Raw genomic sequence first — 18,586 nt, 5'->3', positions numbered from 1 at the left:
CGACATCAGTATCATTTCGAATTGTCTAGAGATGAAGTACACATTGAAGATCGCTATTTGGTTCAGCATAGTTGCCGTGCTCTCTGTTTTCACAACACGCTGCGACACAGCTGTATATGGCTGTAATGGACATTGCTGGAAATACTGTGTGCCGTTCGACGGGGGATTTGGCACTATTTACATTAGAACTAATTTTCGTCCCACAATCTTCTTAAGGTCATGGTGTTACACAACAACTTCGCTGGAACCAAACAATTTAGTAAAACGATGTCGTCAGGATATCGAGTGTGAAGGGGAACAGCACTACTGCGCTGGCTTGTGCGCACCATTTTGAAGATTTCTAATTCATTTTCAAGTGCATTGTGTTAAACGACGTGTTGATGTATAATACACTTAGTACTGTAACGTAAAACACAAAATTTCAGTTTTTGAAAAGTTTATTTTTATTGTCATGATCTACAAGGATTTAGTAATTCAAGTGAGAAGAGGCGGAAGTGAGTTATTACAGGAAGAAAGTTCGCTCTAATCGATATTGGTACTGAACTGATTTCCTTAACATAATTCTTTGTTGAATTTCTGGACTTTGCTCGGAACAATATTACTTTTAAATAATAATGCGGTACGTGATATGTCCTGAGACCAACAAATTTCATAAGCCAAAAGACCACATTCATTACGAAACTTAAAGTACACCTGAACTTTTACCTTATAAGTGGCAGTGCCACAGTGCTCTCCGTTATGTGTTCCACCAATTCCATATTCGGCCATTATATCCTAGAGTAGGAACTTCGCTCGGTGCGAAATTCCCCGTTACCGAGATACGTTTAGTTACGGTCAGAGTGCATTAACACAAATAATGATCTTGACCGGATTGCAAACAGTGACTAATATAGTGACCGGTTCACCGGAGTTGCTATGTCTCAGAGGGATTCTTTTGAAAAACAGAATTCAAAAATCGGACCGATTTTTTTATAAAGCTTTCGATCACCTGAAATGAAATCCGGTGTCAGAATATTTTTATCACACTTTGTAAGCTGATGTGAGATCTACTAATTTCGTAAAATAGTGTTTTTCTTACAAAAATTGCGCCCAAACGGCGCCATGGGCAAGTGGGGTATCGTTGGAAAGCTTATGTCATGTATTAATGGGAAGAGAGGGAATAAATCATTTTTGGTCTCATATATACAAAAAAATTCTAATTGGATTTTCGACAAATATCGGTGAACTTTGAAGGGTGTTTGGGCTCTTCAAAAGAAACTGAAGAGCAGAAACAATGGTTGCCTATAATCTACACTCTCATACCTTTCTAATGGTACCCAACATGCATGGGTTGAATTGACAAAAGTATGCTTTCGATGCATGAATGTGGTACATATACACTCTACTCAAAAATTTCAATACTAAAAACCAAATTTTTTTTTTGATGCAAACGCAAGAGGTATAAAAACATTTTTTGGCCACAAGTAATGTGTTTGTGTCCTATGGATGCCGCAACTATGTGCCATCACGACACAATAATTTGTATTACAACAAAAAACTGAACGAATTTCAAAAAATTTTGTGATTTTTTGTCAACACAAAAATTGGCACTATCTTAAACGGGGTTACTTCGAGCTTTCGAATTTCGTGATATCGGGAAGTTTTTTGGCAGAAACGCGATCGAAGAGAATGACAGAGAAAATTCATAGTGAGAGAAGGGAGAGAAAGAAAATCAAAAATCCAATGGTAAGTTAATGAGAAAAAGGGGTCATCTCTCAGAGGTGAAGTCCGGGTTGTTTTCTAATTTGAAAGTGGTTGTAGTTTGTGACAAAGGGTTGTCACGATAAAATCGTCGATTAATATGCCTTAGAAAGGAAATTTTACTCATCAATGAATTTGTTGGTCAACTTACGGCATTTGGTTCGCTTTCATTGTGAAACTGCAGTTTATTAATGCAGTAGTGTCCGTTAAGAGGAAGCACGCGATTTGCTGAAATGTCACTGTAGTGTTGACAAAATCGGGTTTGTTCCATTAATTTTTAGCATCATAGAAGTGAATTTTTGTGTTAGGCGCGCACAGTTTTGACAAAAAATTAAAAACATTTGTGCCATGGCTTAATGGCCGGTTTTGTAAATTGGGGTCGTAAAATTTCTTAATTTGAATGTAAGCCATTTTCCCTCTTTCCTCCGGAGTTAGTCGATCGATTCGTAGGTCAACGAATATTGCCTTTGATCCATTGTCCTTTGATGGACCTTAAAAATATATTGTTAGCCGTAACATCAGCATCGGTAGCGACGTTCGGAGCACCATTACCGTCTAACGCGGTCGAATTTTGAATCGACGTCGACTTGACTTTTGACTTTCGCTCCATGTCGGTATTAAGTGATAGTGCATGCCAGTAATCGCCTTGAACTGGCATCTAAAAAGACACGTTGAAAAACTTCCTTATTGACTTATCAAATCAGGGTCGAGTTTGGCCGAGGGGCAACAACTATGAAAAAATCAAAAAATCAAGTTCTTCATTTCGCGGACTTCTCTTGAATTTTTTGGTGCTTTCTTGATTTTTTTAAATATTATAAATGACGAAAAATCCGTGTAAAGTAACGACACGTCAAAAAAATCAAGAAAATTCAGAAAGATCACCATAGTTGTTTCCCTACCGGTTAATACTTTTTTCCAGTATTGTTAGCGCAAGTTGTTAGTTTTAAATAACATACATACCTCTCATCTAATCTTTTTTGAACTGGCTCCATTCCTTCGATTATGGATTTATATGACCTTGTATGTACTAATTTGTTTTTGCGGGTCGCTCTCGGGTGTAAGGAATTTCGATAAAGGGACCTCCATATTTATAGCCGGTGAAATGGAGTATTTTTTTCATCGATATGCTGTACTTGTTTAACTCCTCTATTAATTCTACCGGCAAGAACATTCTCTCATTTCCGTTTGTTGTGATGCATACGTAATTGATTACTGTAATCCGAAAACATTTTACATTTTTACATTATTCGTCCGATATACAATCAGGGCGAAATTTCGAATACCGACACAATGCTGGTGTTGCTTTTTCTTACAGATGAAACAATGGAAATACATTGACAACGGCTCCCTGAGCTTGTCTTACCTTGTTGAATAAAAGAAGGGAAGAACGACTTCGTATTGGCAGAAAGGATACCAATTTTGGAATTTGCTTAATAAAAAAAATGGATTTGCAACACATTCTATATTCTCATATCTGATCCTTCGTATCAGCATCATCCGTTTGGGTAGCACTTGTGCAAAATGATTTTGATCCAGTTTGTGTTCCAATAGTTTCACTCTCAAAAAGTTTTGTTTGAGTACCACGAGTTGTTCGCAACGAACCGTTGCTGTCGGTTGATGAAGAAGAGGAGTGGTATGCCTCATGCGCATTTGTACCGCAGTCCTTCGATTCGCTATATGTTTGTGTTCCGCTTCCGCTGTCCCGATAGTTGGCACAATTTGTTACTACATCGTCGGTCACAGTTTGCTCTTCAATTTTTACTTTATCGCCTGGATCATCAACTTCTACAATCGTGAACGTCTCGCCAGACCCAATTTGAACAGTCACAGCTCTATCATTTGTCTTCTCGATGGAGTATCCCAAATTCAGAGTCGGTATCCAATCAATGTTTGATACGTCATGCAAATTCGCCGACCGTCCTAATGATACAAAAAACATTCAAAATCTCAACTCAAAATGCATCGTCTGACAACTGACCAGAAACAAAGTGTCGGTCGCAAACCTTTGCATTCTTGTAGTGACGTTCCGGAAAATTCGGCTTTTTCAAAGCATTCAACCATGCCTTTTGTCTTTTTTCCGACTTTGCAAGGCTATTAGCGGAGTGGTGGTCAATCATTGGAAACCGAAAAAATTTACGTCCAACCATATTTCCATTTGATGAACATCTCATTACACAACAAGTATAAACCATTTTCAACAAAAAATCTGATTTTAACTAACAACAAAATTGTAAACAAAACTGCCGTCGACACTCGATTGCCGACATTTTACTCAAAATAATATCGTTGAGTTCAACATACACAATACACATACATTAAATGTATGGCCCGCTGTACGGTGTCACCATATATATCCGTACATCGCCGAACTCTCACAGAGCAACGAAATGTACCGATGAAAACTCTCTCGATTTAACCGGTCTTGTAATTGGTGGTATAAAAGTATCTTAGATTAGTCTTTGTATGCCACAGGGACGAAAATTCTCGTTCATCTGTATGTGTTTTGGACGGTTGATTTGAGTTAATTACAAATGCAGATTTCGCTTTGTTCTGTTTTGGCTACAACAGAACGAAATTGCTTAAAAAATAGTCCTCCAAAAGAGATAGCTACGTAAATAACTATTGCTGGAATACATTTTCAACTCTCGTATGTTACATTCCAACGGTTAGGGATGATTGTCGAGAAGAAAAGTTTCAAATTCATCCTTCACTTCGACATTAACTTGCAATAGTTATCTACGCGACAAGAGAGAACACTTTTTTTTGACGAGACGTTGAATGAAATCGAAACTCCAAAGTTCGTTTCCTAAAGCTGAAAAATGGTTACTGTTATTGACGAGAAAAATGTAATGAACTCTGACTGGTTCACGGTGGGGCTGAACCACCTTATTTTGAGACTTCCGTGAACATGGGGATATTGGTTTGGAAATGATTGGAGAATGTTTTTTGAGTGATTTGACCGCAAAATCAAAATCGTTTGGGTGGGAATGCTCGCAAAAGCTATATTTGTTGCTCAAAATGTAATCGATGGAACACTCCTGATTAAGCCACGAATCAGAATGTTTTAGAATAATATTTTAAGGTTGTAAAATGATTTGTATGACTCAAATAAGTCTCTACCATTCAACTGAAACCCATTTCACAGGTAATTAGACGATAAGAACTTAATTTTAAGATATTTAGTGTCCCCCACGCCCCTCCTCAGCAAAAAAGAAGTTTTTCCGAAATGTACCCAAGAACTAAAAACGCACATCGATTCAGGGACCTTTTGGGAGCTCAGAACAGCATTCAGTAAAATCGGACCAGCTCCTTCCCTATACAAAATTTTTCATTTCATGAAATTTCATGCACCCCTTCGAAACCATTTTGTCACAAAAGTTCAGTGAGTGGACATATTTTGATCGAAGTTAATTGGTATCTTATAGTCAGAGGTCATACCTTTCTAAGGATAACCCACTCAAAGTATCGAGTCGCTAACTCGAAAACAGGCTAAATAGTTAGGACACTCATATTGAGTCTTCTTTTACTTTCCATATTTTATTTGGCTTCGATAGAAGGAACGGAAATAAAACGTTTTTTAAAGACAAATTTATGAAAATGAGAACTATACTTTCTTTGATTACTCCGTTTACTCTATTTTCGAGTTGGTCGACTTCACGACAATTTTCAAGTCAACAAACTCACATGAAATACATTGAGTGGGGTATCGTTAGAAAGGTATGACCTCTGACTATAAGATTCCAATTAACTTCGATCAAAATATGTCCACTCACTGAACTTTTGTGACAAAATGGTTTCGAAGGGGTGCATGAAATTTCATGAAATGAAAAATTTTGTATAGGGAAGGAGCTGGTCCGATTTTACTGAATGCTGTTCTGAGCTCCCAAAAGGTCCCTGAATCGATGTGCGTTTTTAGTTTTTGGGTACATTTCGGAAAAACTTCTTTTTTGCTGAGGAGGGGCGTGGGGGACACTAAATATCTTAAAATTAAGTTCTTATCGTCTAATTACCTGTGAAATGGGTTTCAGTTGAATGGTAGAGACTTATTTGAGTCATACAAATCATTTTACAACCTTAAAATATTATTCTAAAACATTCTGATTCGTGGCTTAATCAGGAGTGTTCCATCGATTACATTTTGAGCAACAAATATAGCTTTTGCGAGCATTCCCACCCAAACGATTTTGATTTTGCGGTCAAATCACTCAAAAAACATTCTCCAATCATTTCCAAACCAATATCCCCATGTTCACGGAAGTCTCAAAATAAGGTGGTTCAGCCCCACCGTGGGTTCCTTCTTCTATAGCAGAATGCATGTTGAGGCTAATAAATTCGAAGATTTCGAAGGTCTATTGACAAACGTATATAAAATTGTAAGATCGCCAGTAATTACACTTTCTCAGACAACAAACATGTCAGCAGTTGTATTATCGGATCTATTACTTCATTTTGTCTGGAGAGTCGAAGAAATATAAGAAACTGGTTACGATGGGGCTGCCGATTAGAACCGCTGGTCCACTCATACAAACAAGTGTGCTTTACGTCTTAATACGGGTGAAAAAGTTACAAGCACAAGCGGGGTTGTGGCGTGGCACATACGTATGAACATCTTTGTTTGCATAAGTTTACCAGCTGAAAAACAGCTGAATCAAATTCATGACTAAATTTCACTGACGTCCACTGCATTTTGGGTTGAGTTAAAGTAACGCAATTTTTATGACGACTTTCTTCTTCTAGTCTAACCCTTGCAACTACCGATCAGACATCAAAGAATGTTTGAAGACAATTAGACGGCAATAGTCAAACGACGTAACAGATTTAATATCGCGAGATGCTTACCATATGCGTCAGATTAATGGTTTTATAACATTATCCAGCATCAATGAAACAACGCCATCTATATTTTCAATAATCATATATTATAGTGGGAATAGATCCGATTTCACAAACAGAAAACTTTATTTTTTGAAGAAAACCTATTGTTGATATCTGCAGTCCAAATCCCTGTATTGTTGCGATTGCGATTCCAATCCAGGCGTATTGATTCCATCCATTTCTTTAAATTCAAATGCATCGAACGTACTAACTTTGCTCAACAGTTTCACATACGAACTGGTCAGCGATGACTGATTGGCTCGACACTCCAACCATTTGCTGTTGTTGTTTATCGGTTCGGTTTGTTGATCCAACAGAGGATCTTCATTGTGGGTGACACGTGACGAGGAATGACGATGTTTTTGTTTGGATTTTTGTTTTCTTGTCGATTTGGCTGCAGATGAGCTGCTTTGGTATGATTCTGGACAATCTGTTGTGTAGGTGAGGGGCAGAAAATTTGATGACGAACAATTGGGTTGGACAGATGATGAGTCGAATGTTGATGAGGCTGGTCAGAATTTTAAATCCTGCAAAAAAAAATGCAATAAAAGGGGATTTTCGTTAGTGTTGAAGTTAGGAACGAATTGTTGTGGTATGCGAGGAGGAAACCCGAGGGGGTAACCGACTCGGGAAATTGACTACACACCCTCAAAGGAATTGCCGGAGTATCCGGTAATTAATTGGAATTGATGGAACTGACCGGAATTGATCTGAATTGGCAGGAATTGATCGGAATTGACTGGAAATATGTGGAATTGAAAGTAAATGAGAGTAAATGCTGATAAGTGTGATTATCGGAAAGAAGGACCAGCGAATGCAAAACCACTTTATTTCCTTTTTGTTTTAATTTTAAAAGCCCCCGCACAATAAATAAGTCAGTTCCATTTTAGAACAGGTCCAACGTCCTTTTATGTTCAAAATATGCACACTGAAGGATTCTTCTTCAGAGGATTCTTGTGAGTCAGATACGGAAGAGTTTGAGCCGCAACAAACAAGTGAATATTCGTCGGTGGAATGTTAGGCTGGGGCATTGCCGATGCGAAATGCTCCAGTTTCAAACCAAATTTACAAAAAAATGCATCACCGACAATATCATCTATTCCATCAACTTTTCAAAAGCCTAATGCTCAAAACAAACGAGACATTGAAAACGTGTTTTGGTCCTATTTTTCATGACGAAATTTTCGAAACTGTCAAATGAAGTATGTTTCATTTTCATATTGCAACCGGCTTATATAGACTTTTCTCACACACAATTGTATCCTCCGCGCAAAGGTCCATCTGCTTCATACACAAAAAAAAACAATTCGTTCCTCCGCGCAAAAGTCCATGCTTCATACATACAAAAAAGTAACATTCTCCGCACAAAAGTCCATCTGCTTCATACACAAAATGTTGCAAAAGCCCATCGACCATAATATATACACGGAAGAACACACCGCACAATAATTGCGTGTTCTTCCGTGTATATATTATGGTCGATGGAAATTTCAAGAGAAATGTAACATTTTATGGACGATGGGCTTTTGCAACATTTTGTGTATGAAGCATGGACTTTTGTGCGGAGAATGTTACTTTTTTGTATGTATGAAGCTTGAAGCATGGACTTTTGCGCGGAGTAACGTTTTGTGTATAAAGTCGATAGACTTTTGCGCGGAGGAGCGAATTGTTTTTTTTTGCGTATGAAGCATGGACTTTTGTGCGGAGGAACGTTTTGTGTATAAAGTCGATGGACTTTTGCGCGGAGGAGCGAATTGTTTTTTTTTGCGTATGAAGCATGGACTTTTGTGCGGAGGAACGTTTTGCGTATAAAGTCGATGGACTTTTGTGCGGAGAATGTTACTTTTTTGTATGTATGAAGCTTGAAGCATGGACTTTTGTGCGGAGGAACGTTTTGTGTATAAAGTCGATGGACTTTTGCGCGGAGGAGCGAATTGTTTTTTTTGCGTATGAAGCATGGACTTTTGAGCGGAGGAACGTTTTGCGTATAAAGTCGATGGACTTTTGCGCGGAGGAGCGATTAAAGAAATAAAAGGAATTAAGAGCAATTAAAAGGAATTGACAGGAAGTACCTTTAGAAATTGAAAGGGTATCGAAAGGAAATTGAAAGGGAATTGAAAGGGAATTGAATGGAATTGAACGGAATTGAAAGGAAATAGAGCGAATCCGGCAATTAGACGAGTTGGTCCGGTAATTGAGGTAATTAAACGGAATTGAAAGGAATTAGAAATTGATTTGCCACCATTTTGGCCAGTCGGTTACCCCTCGGGGAATGATTGGATCAGCGCGGTGGAATTTTTTGATTTTTGTCCACCAGTTTCTAGAAGTAGCATGGGAATTTGGGATTTTGTTGGGTTTTTTTCGGAGATAAATGAAAATTTTGGGAAGTAAATTAGAATCTTTGGAAAAGTTTATTTGCGGTTGAGGTGGCCATTCCTGCAAAAAAAATTCATGGAACTTTTGGAATTAAGTGGAAGTTTGTGGAATGTAAATGGATCTTTAGGAACTTGTTTTTTGTGGAATTTGTGGGAACAACGTATGTCTTGTGGTTTCCCTCGCGTTCCATTACCTGATGGTAGATTGTCAATCAAAGATTGGTAAATAAAATAAGTGCATAACTAATCTATTTGTATAATATTCGAAAGCTTATTCTAATTATACTCAAATCATCATAAAAAACACTAAAAATAATACGCAAAGTCTTGATGGCACAAAATTTCATTGCATTTGGCATGTTGGCATAGGATTTTTTTTGGATTGGAAATTAACCGATTTATTAACGTGTCATTCTTTCGTTTCGTGGTCGCCACCGTAATAAGTGCGAAAAATGTTTAGTTGCTGGAATTTGACATTAAAAATTTGATTTTGTTAAAAAAACATTTTTTTTTGGCAAATGATTGCGAATGGTTTTGACTGGATGAACATCATGAGCAATGGCTTTAGAAATGTTCCAGATATTGAAAATTCGATAACATGGTCTGTGAAGATGGTGAGAAACAGTCAAATGAAATGGTAACTTATTTACAGTGTATTAATCGTCTACTGGTAGAGCCAGGCAACTGTATCAAAGTATTCAATCATTGTGGGACGGGAGGACAATGTCTAGTTTGTTTATGAATAACATACCGTGATCGATCAAATCAAATATAACTTGTTTTCACAAAAACTAACGTAATGTTGGGCGACAACCAGGCTTGTCACTTCTTCTAAACTTACGATTTTGAACAATTTGAGAAGTTGTGGATTTTGTGGGACATTTTAGAGGATAATTTTTTGGAAAGAATTCAAACAATTTTGTGTTGGTAATACGAGCAGCAGGAAAAGTTCTACATTTAGGGATTGGATTCTTTGTCATTCGAAAAATGACCTTTAAAAAAAATGAAAATGTTTTGTGCGGAATATTCTTCAACCTACTAAAAATCCTTCAAAAAAAATCCCTAAAATTACCAACAAAAAGCCTCAGTAAGTAAGTTCAAGAATATCCTTAACACTCGATGACTTAATAACATCTTCTGCCATTCGAAGAAATTCGTCTAAATATCGACTAAGCTCTTTGTTAGAGAATCACTAGAAAATCGCAATCGAGTCTCCTACCTTATTGTGGAACTAATGAAAGTTTCCTTGCTGGAGCGACATTTCCTATACACAGATGTGAAAAGAGAGAAGTTTCTTTGAACTTTCTAATTTAACAACGGCGTGTGCAAATTGTCCAGAATACAGCGAAATTTTTGGGAAATTCGGTTACCGGGAAATTTTATGATAACTGAATACACCATCTGGAAATGTTCCGCTACAACCAACGTTTTTAGTTACAGGGAAAAAACATAATTTACACACGCGGTTACAGCGACTAGAGCCAGTTTAGAAATGGCACTGACTATGTGTAAGTGGCAGCACCCGGTTTTTCAACGTTATACTTTTGCAACGGACTAAATGCAACACTAGAACTCACCCACAGCGCGTGCTCTTCCCTTACCCAAAAGGATCACGTGAAGTGAATTTAATTACATGAAGCAAAGACGCTGTTTCGACCTAGGGAGTCAGTGGCGGTCCGAGGCTAGCGTGGTCTAGCCATCATCAGTTGTTTCCACTGGTCTCTTCCCAGGACAGTATACTTTCAGTTGAACGAGTTGAAAGTTTACAAGTTCATCTTCTGATGGAAAATCGTGCATTTTTCCAGATTTTTTTTTTAACGGGCTTTCCATTTTTGTGTTATTTCAGCAAATTATTTTACAACTTCAAAACATTTTGGGAGAAATCAGTTTCACAAAATATGTTATTTTCTGAAGACGTCTCGGTACTTGGTATAACTTGATTACCCAAGAGATTGTAACATTAACTTAAAGAATTGGCTCAAAGGCAAAGAATTCTTTCGTCCTTCTTTCTATGCAACAAAACACAGAATAAAAATTCGAGAAAAAAAGTTTTAATTGCAAGATACGGAAGCACGGAAAAGAATGTTTCTTAATTTTAGCAACTTATTGAACGAAGCAAATTTTGAGGTTTAATCCTTTAGCCTTAGTAACGGAAGAATAGTTATTTTAACACCAACCACATCCTTCGTCATTTTACCAGACGAAATAAATGTGAGCTTAGAATCAGAATTTTAGTTGAAGTTAGTTTTAGTTGGGACAACAGAAGATTTCACCTGGAAAAAGTTCGCACAGAGTCAAAATATGCTGGTACCGGAAGAATTGTCTATCGATAACAGTTTCTGAAATAAATACCAAATATCCTAAAATTACGTAGCATTTAAGCACGTACTCAAAGTATGACATGATATTAGTCCACTGAAAGTTGTTTTTTTTTATGAAATATATATTTGAACTAAACAATTTTTTCCCCTTCAATAATGAACTTAATGATGAAATGACGTTTGTTTCACATTTATTGTCAGAAGTTTCCATGAAGAGATGAAGAGATGGGCGGGTTTTAACAGAACTTGTTAAAAAAACCAGTTCGACCTAGAACCGACCCGATTTATTTGTGGGTTATCAGGTTTCGAAAATCCTCGATACGCTCCGAGATGAAAAGTGTTTTAGTTAGAAGAAAAAAAAAACTTTGAGAATAGAACTTTGAGACTTTGTGCTGTAAATTCCAGTGAGGTTTTAGCAGTAGAATCTGGTTCAAATTCAAGTTCTAATGTCTATTGAAAAATATGGAGAAAGTTGGAATTCTGGAAATTGTCGGAACTAAAATTCTGTGAGATGAAAACCATAGAAAAGTATTCATAGAACCATTAAAACTAAGGTTTTGTGGGTCAAATACTTTTCAGAAAAGAAGGAGGGTTGAAAGCCTCGAAAGTCAGAAACTTTCTGAATAGCATGAGAACTCTTGATAAAACTCTTAGGATTCACAATCTTCTGTGAAACTAAAGATTTACGGATTAGCAATTTAATTCAATAAGTACTTCTGTTTCAGTAATCTAGTATTTCAGCTATTGCCTAACTCTTATTGGTGCAGTCTGGTTGTCAAAATTACTCGCACTTATAAAAAATAAATTGAAAATCACACAATTCCCTCAAACTTCGAATCTGGTTTTTATTCATAAAAGTTTGAAAATGTAATTGTAGCATGCGCAAAAATTATCATTACCCACCATAAATCTTGATGTCAATTAACTAATGTCAATTACCTAGCTCTCTTTATGTTACATCAAAATTCTTACGAAATTATAAAAAAAAATATCAAAAATTATTAAAAATTACACTTCCAGTCAAAGGCAGTCAATTTTCAGCATAAATTAGCTTCAGCTGTTTTTCAGCTGATCCATACAATCACAACCGTTTATACGTCTTTATACGGTTTTACCACTATCATGCGCGTGCGTGTAGCAGCTTCAACCGTATGAACAAGGAAAACCAGTTTTGATTGTATGTGTGGATCAGCTGAAAATCAGCTGAAGCAAGTTTATGCTGAAAATTGACTGCCTTTGACTGTAACAAAACTTTCGATAAATTCTACATAATTTCTAGATCCACAAATTTGACAGTTTTATTATTGAATGGTTTTTATCGCAGTAACCTCAAGGTTCTGAAAGAACAGGTTAAGACACTTTCGAGTTGATCACGAAGGGGGTGTGATCAAAATTTTCCTGTAGCGCCAACTAGGTTTGGAAAATTTTATAGGACGATTTCAACTTAACTTAATTTGTGTTTCACCCGCCTTGAGTAAACTGGTCCAGACCTCGCCCTCAAACATGACATTCCTTATTAAGGAATTAAGGAGGTTTTAGTACAAAAGTACAAAATAAGTAGAAAATAGGGATTTTTTCGTTGAATTCAAGGAAAAAACAGAGGTTTCGAAGAATATTTTTAGGTGAAAATCCAAGCTACTGACGAGATGTTGCGTCAATGCTTTCATTATTTCATGTTTAGATCAGCTTTCACTTTTCCTCTGGCTCTAAATAATCTTTCCATTTCATCAGTGGCTTTACCTCTTTCGTTCAACAGCTGAACAGGGATTTGGAGTCAACAGTAGAATCAAAACCATCTGATTGAATGGATTGAAATTGACAGTCGAGCTTTTAAATTTTCATTCATTCATCATTTTATTTTCCCATTATGCAAGGGTAACCCTTATACAAAAATTTGCGCATAATTTCGTTGACCTACAACAGTAAGATAAAAACAGAAGAAGAGAAATCGTTGTCGTGAGACACCAGAGTTCTTTGATTTGAATAGACGTTAGTCATTACCAAGAACCGCAGATGGAAAAAGTGTCGGAATCCAAGAACCTAGTTCCCGGGAAATTGGAGAAAGTTCCGAAATTGTCATATAAAACGGGAAATCTTCTGAGTGACTGTAAACAACTTGTTTCCGGGAAGAAAACCTTTTTTCCATAAGCGCTAAGAACTATCCTAGTTTGTCGGGACAAGACAGCTTATCATTAAGAAAGGGCCACAATCATTAAAGATCGTAGTAACATAATGATCTTGTCTGTAATATTATTGAGATTAAACAAGCTCAAGTTTATACGTATCATACATCTGGAAATTGGAAATGCAAAAACCAAGAGGTAGTGGCACTAAATCTCTAGAACTTATTAGGTCGAGGTAATAAGATTTATCATAAAACGAATATGAAGCAAGTGGTTAAGTAGTAACAAAAAGGTAAAATCCTCAAGTGTTTCAATTCTCGAATTTGTAAATACTGATAGAGGGAGTATATTGATTATTGAACAAAAGAGTGTAGATCAACATCTCCAGAGATTTTTGACGTTCAACGAGATAAATCGGTATATGCACGCAGTCATCTTTAGCTTTGCCTAAACTTTTTAAATTTCATAAAAACTATGTATGAAGCTTAATATTCAGCCACGCAGCGATTTCTTATTATTTTTTAAAAAAGCGTTCGCTTATTAAAAAAATCAAAGATTTTTTCAACAAAATCATCTAAAAATAAGGAAAATAAGGAATTTTCATGAAAATAAGGAAGGAAAATGAGGTATTTACAACAATAAGAAAAATAGGGAGTAGTACGATTTCTGCTGGTCGTCATACGTGTGCAAAAAATAAAATTTCGACTGGGAAAAATAGCTATTTTCCTAACATGCTATTTTTAACACAAGTTAGCAACAAGATTTTATGTACAGTAGTGGGATCTTTATTTTACCAAACGTCACTTTTGCGCACTAGCGCTAGTATATATGAAAATCCATTTACGCACTACTTTGATCGCACTACTGTACATAAATTAAAAAATTGCATTCAGCATAACAGCTGTCAGAATCTGTGGAACTATAGAAATATCAGATCCTATTTACATACAGTGAACGACATCTCAAATGTCTCACTGTCAAATTTTTCTGAGAATTTTATTGTGTCATTGCAAATTCACAATGAGATTCTCTGAAAAAAATGACAGTGAGACATTTGAGATGTCGTTCACTGTAAAACAAAAATGTGATAATCCCTAATTTTTCAAAATTGTATCAAAAATTATTAAAAATTATCAAAAAAATATCAAAATTCTCTAAAATTATTCAATAAATTATCGAAAGAAGGCCCTCACAAAATACGAGATCATCGGAAATTCGATGCAGAAGTTAATTTCTCGTAGAAGAAATATCGTTTACCTTACTAGGGAGGTAAAGTGGAGTTTCCCTCCCTAGGGAAAACCCTTTACCTCACTCGTAAGGTAATATTAGATTATTCACCTCTGTCCACATGTTTATTTAGACACTTGGATAGTTATTGCATGAGCCGAAAGCATGCATGTTATAACCCAAAACGTCTAAATAAACATTTGGGCAGAGGTGAATACGCTATTTTATCTAAACTACTATATAACACTCGGGAAATAATTTTATATCTCGTATCATGGTGAGTAAAAGTACCTCGGGCTTAAGCCCTTAGATGATTTTACTCATCTGGATACGAGATATCAAATTATTTCCCTCTTATTGTAATGTACTATTACTGTTCTTCTCGTATTTTGTGCCGCAGAAGTTAATTTCTAATAAAAGACAAAATACGGCACAAAATACGAGATGACCAGTAAATGGTATATCATTTATGAGAAAATGCCACGGTGGGGTTGAACAAAACTTAAATAGAGTCGCGATACCACCTCTGATTTTTCTTCATGCTCTTATTGAGGGACTCGAGTACTATAAGGATTCCTTCTCGAGCCGTTAGAGGAAATTTACCAAAAAAGTATTTGAAAATCAGCTTTAACCGATTCCAGATACACGTAATGAAGAATTGCTTCCAGGCATGAGCGCCGCCGATTAAGCCGCCGCCGACCATTTTTGAGCAAGCCGCGCCAAAAACACGGCTCAAGCCGGCTTGAAACGGCTGGAAAATGAAATAAAGATTTCGAAAGGTGAATGGGTGAAATAATTTTGAAAACCGAGATTCCTGTTGATCCTAAGCAGCTCAAGTACTTTTTGAATTTTCTTGAATTTTCATGAATTTTCCAGAATGGTATATTACGTCCTCGCTTCTAAGTTTGTTGTTTTGGCAAGTATGACCTTTGCGGAACGAGCCGAAGGCGCACAATCAGTTAATTCACAAATTTGAGAAAACTTTATCGATCTTTGCGAATTTTCTCGATTTTTTTTCTTTTCAATTTTTACTTGATTTTCGTGAGCTTTCGATTTCTTCTCGAAAACCATTTTCTTAATGAGTTAAATGAGTGTACTGGAGCATGATTTTCCATTTAGTTCAAGTTTTGAGGCAATAAAACTTGACGTGTTAGTGAACCTTAGACTTAGAGACTTGCTTGTAACAAGACCAGTTCCACTTGCACTTTGAACAACCTAATCTACCTACATTTTCGCTTTCCGTACAATTTCATTTTCATGCTTACTAGTTCATTTTCCATGAATTTATCTAAACGTTTTTATTTTAAAAAAAAGTTAAAAGTAACCTCCAGCCGGGCCGTTTTAAGCCGGCTCAAGCCGACTTTTTCGCCGCCGCCGAGAAATTTTTTTCGGCTAGCCGCCGCCGAGGTTTCTCCGTCGGCGCTCATGCCTGATTGCTTCAAGTAACTTAAACCATTTATTAATGAAGAATGGATAACAATTCCACTCATCCTAAAGGAACGGGCACTTGAAGATAGATGATAAATTGAGAATTTCGTCGTAGAGTGACCTTGCTGCAAACAAAATGTCGTAACATATACTTGTTGTGAGGCTGGTATGGCAAGTATGTTATCATTGCAAAGCTTAGACTGCAGGCTGATCAGGCACTATTGTACAATTCAGACAGATTTTTGTAAAATCCATTCTCGGTGTTTAATAGAGCATGGAATCTTCTACCAATATTGCCATTCAAAGAGTTTCAAACTCTCTTCATCTTGGACATATCACGATTTAAAAATGTCGAAATTTCGACTTTAGCTGGCTGTGGCTACGTGGTCAGGTTGTCGAGGGCAGCTATTTTAACATAAATTAGCTTAGAATTAGTCCCTCTATCCGTTGCGAAAACAATCTGTATTCAAATTGACTCGTCGGTCCCGCACGGTCTTGAGTGCCGGTTCTCCGAAACGGCTCGATGCATCTGCGAACTGAATGTGGTTCCTTATAGTACTCGAGTCCCTCAATAAGGACATGAAGAAAAATCAGAGGTGGTATCGCGACTCTATTTAAGTTTTGTTCAACCCCACCACGATGCCTTTCGCATCGAATTCCCGATGATGCTGTATTTTGTGCGGCACGAGATGACCAGTAAAATATTTTTTATCGAAAAAACAACAACTTTCACTGGACTAATATCATATCGTTTGAGTACGTGTTTAAATGTTATGTCTTCCGGCTAGCAGTGTATTTTGTGCTCTGTGCGAACTTCTGCCACATAAGATTTTATGTGAACCAAAATCCGTAATGTGTTTCTTGTGCCTTATCAAGAGGTAAATTGTCTGTTAGCTGTTTAAGTTTTCATACTTGCACCCGACTCTACCACCAAACAATGTTAGAAGAGAAAAGCGATTCCTATAAAACAAAAAAAAATCTAATTTCTTCGTACCTTAATAGCCTGCGGAAGATCAGGAAGTTTCATATCTTTGATTTGTTGTGGAATGTTCATGCTCTTCACAGCACTCACTGCTCTAGCTGGCGCGGCCGATAGACCAGCCTGCAGAGAAACATTTTATTGTAAATTGAATCATCTAAATGCAATTTTCGGTTAAAAAAGATGAGCCGATCATCTAACCTCCTGCTTGACCAGTCGATTTTGTTCTTCTATTCGTGCCAATATCTCGGACATATTCGTTTGCAACACCATACCGCCCATAACCAATTCCGACAATATGTGATGGACGGCATCAGCATGAAATATCAAATCCAATTCGCACACATTCTCGAAACATTTGTCCAGCGTTTCGACGAATACCTGTATCAAGTCCAAGATGCCCAATTCACTTTCGCTCGAATCGACGCAAAACACAAAGTACAATGTGGCATAGTGTCGGTAGATCAGTTTGTAATCCGATCCTCCGATTAGGCTGTGCGAAAATCGAAATCCGTATTAGTTCGTCATTTCGGTATGGAGTCATTTGGCGATTCGATTCGTGTGTACACATACCTGCCACCTTCCAGAAAATTGCACACATTGTCATCCCGTTTCGATACCAGTTGGAATGTTTCTTTGATTATTTGTTGTTGCATGTCTTCGTTCTGGGTCAACAAGGATGGTAGAAAATATTTTAAATTCGTTGTTGGAACAGTTGACACGACATAACTTACGAAATATTCGTAGAATTTGGATAGTCTTGGTTTTCCATGGTTGTTAAATACTAAAATCGCTTTTATCATGGCAAGCAATTGAATTAACTACTTTAACTAAATTGAGTTCTTTTTGGAAAAATATTGTTCGTTTTAACACAGATCTCTGCTAATGATATTTATGTGTGTAGTGTGACGGCTACTTTGACAGTTCAAACAAGAGGTTCGTTCAATTTGTAATAGAATTTTTTGACGACGAATTGATACTAGAATTTTCTGTTTGAATGTTTTGGATCGTTTGGTCGTTATCGATGTTGGGTAGGTGCTTTAGGTCATATTATACCTGTGATATCCGTGCCACATGCCACAATTATACACATTCGTACCCTTCGTAACACACAATATTGTCAATATTTCATAGATTTTGTGATTCGACAATATTTGTTTGACATTTGTCAAATCGCATTTAACATTGAATATGATACGTAGCATCACTCATATTGTGTGGCATGGACATGGGAAACGGCTAGTCATCTATATTATACTATTTTTAAACCGTTCGCTCCCACCAGGTCATATCGTTTTTCCAAACTCTTATCACGTAGCAAATATTGGTCCGATTGAAAAACTGATTACTGTTCCGGAGTCCTGAGGTTATGTGCTATACGCTAACACTTTATTGGACTAAAATCCACCGAGAAAAATGCAATAATTTTTCTCTTGAGATAACTGACACTGGATCTATAACGACATATGAAGAGTGTATTCGCGACATAGCGAAGCGTTTTTCCATTGATAAGGTAAA

General features: G+C 36.8%; 2 protein-coding genes across 3 annotated transcripts; both read right to left on the bottom strand.

Moving 5' to 3' along the window:
• Positions 1 to 3,193: 3,193 nt before the first annotated feature.
• Positions 3,194 to 4,061, bottom strand: LOC119079267. The gene is made up of 2 exons (XM_037187045.1): positions 3,719 to 4,061; positions 3,194 to 3,660 (listed from the first exon to the last, which is right to left on the bottom strand). Exons 1-2 carry the CDS (start codon positions 3,930 to 3,932, stop codon positions 3,209 to 3,211), a joined length of 666 nt encoding a protein of 221 aa, XP_037042940.1. The 5' UTR covers positions 3,933 to 4,061; the 3' UTR covers positions 3,194 to 3,208.
• A 2,579-nt stretch (positions 4,062 to 6,640) lies between these two features.
• On the bottom strand, positions 6,641 to 17,999 carry LOC119079265 (AP-3 complex subunit sigma-2). Of its 2 annotated transcripts, none has more exons than XM_037187044.1 (5): positions 17,803 to 17,987; positions 17,642 to 17,733; positions 17,270 to 17,561; positions 17,084 to 17,191; positions 6,641 to 7,142 (listed from the first exon to the last, which is right to left on the bottom strand). In XM_037187044.1, the coding sequence occupies exons 1-5, from the start codon at positions 17,869 to 17,871 to the stop codon at positions 7,128 to 7,130; spliced, it is 576 nt and encodes a 191-aa protein (XP_037042939.1). In that variant the 5' UTR covers positions 17,872 to 17,987; the 3' UTR covers positions 6,641 to 7,127. The 2 variants fall into 2 exon arrangements, with proteins under 2 accessions (XP_037042939.1, XP_037042938.1); XM_037187043.1 differs by lacking the exon at positions 6,641 to 7,142 and adding an exon at positions 9,371 to 9,453 and having other exon boundaries at positions 17,803 to 17,999.
• Positions 18,000 to 18,586: the final 587 nt, after the last annotated feature.

Source organism: Bradysia coprophila, unplaced genomic scaffold (genome assembly GCF_014529535.1).
Source record: "Bradysia coprophila strain Holo2 unplaced genomic scaffold, BU_Bcop_v1 contig_324, whole genome shotgun sequence".
In the NCBI taxonomy this organism is placed as follows: domain Eukaryota; kingdom Metazoa; phylum Arthropoda; class Insecta; order Diptera; family Sciaridae; genus Bradysia; species Bradysia coprophila.
This window is presented reverse-complemented; position numbering and strand designations above follow the sequence as displayed.

Bases quoted from the DNA above. Each gene is read 5' to 3' on its own strand.
- LOC119079267 (XM_037187045.1), bottom strand. From the start codon at position 3,932: ATGGTTTATACTTGTTGTGTAATGAGATGTTCATCAAATGGAAATATG. The intron at 3,661-3,718 runs GTCAGTTGTCAG...TTGTATCATTAG, and splicing joins CGACCGACACTTTGTTTCTG to GACGGTCGGCGAATTTGCAT.
- LOC119079265 (XM_037187043.1), bottom strand. From the start codon at position 17,871: ATGATAAAAGCGATTTTAGTATTTAACAACCATGGAAAACCAAGACTA. The intron at 17,734-17,802 runs GTAAGTTATGTC...TTGTTGACCCAG, and splicing joins CCAAATTCTACGAATATTTC to AACGAAGACATGCAACAACA. The intron at 9,454-17,083 runs GTACGAAGAAAT...GTCAAATTCCAG, and splicing joins ATCTTCCGCAGGCTATTAAG to CAACTAAACATTTTTCGCAC.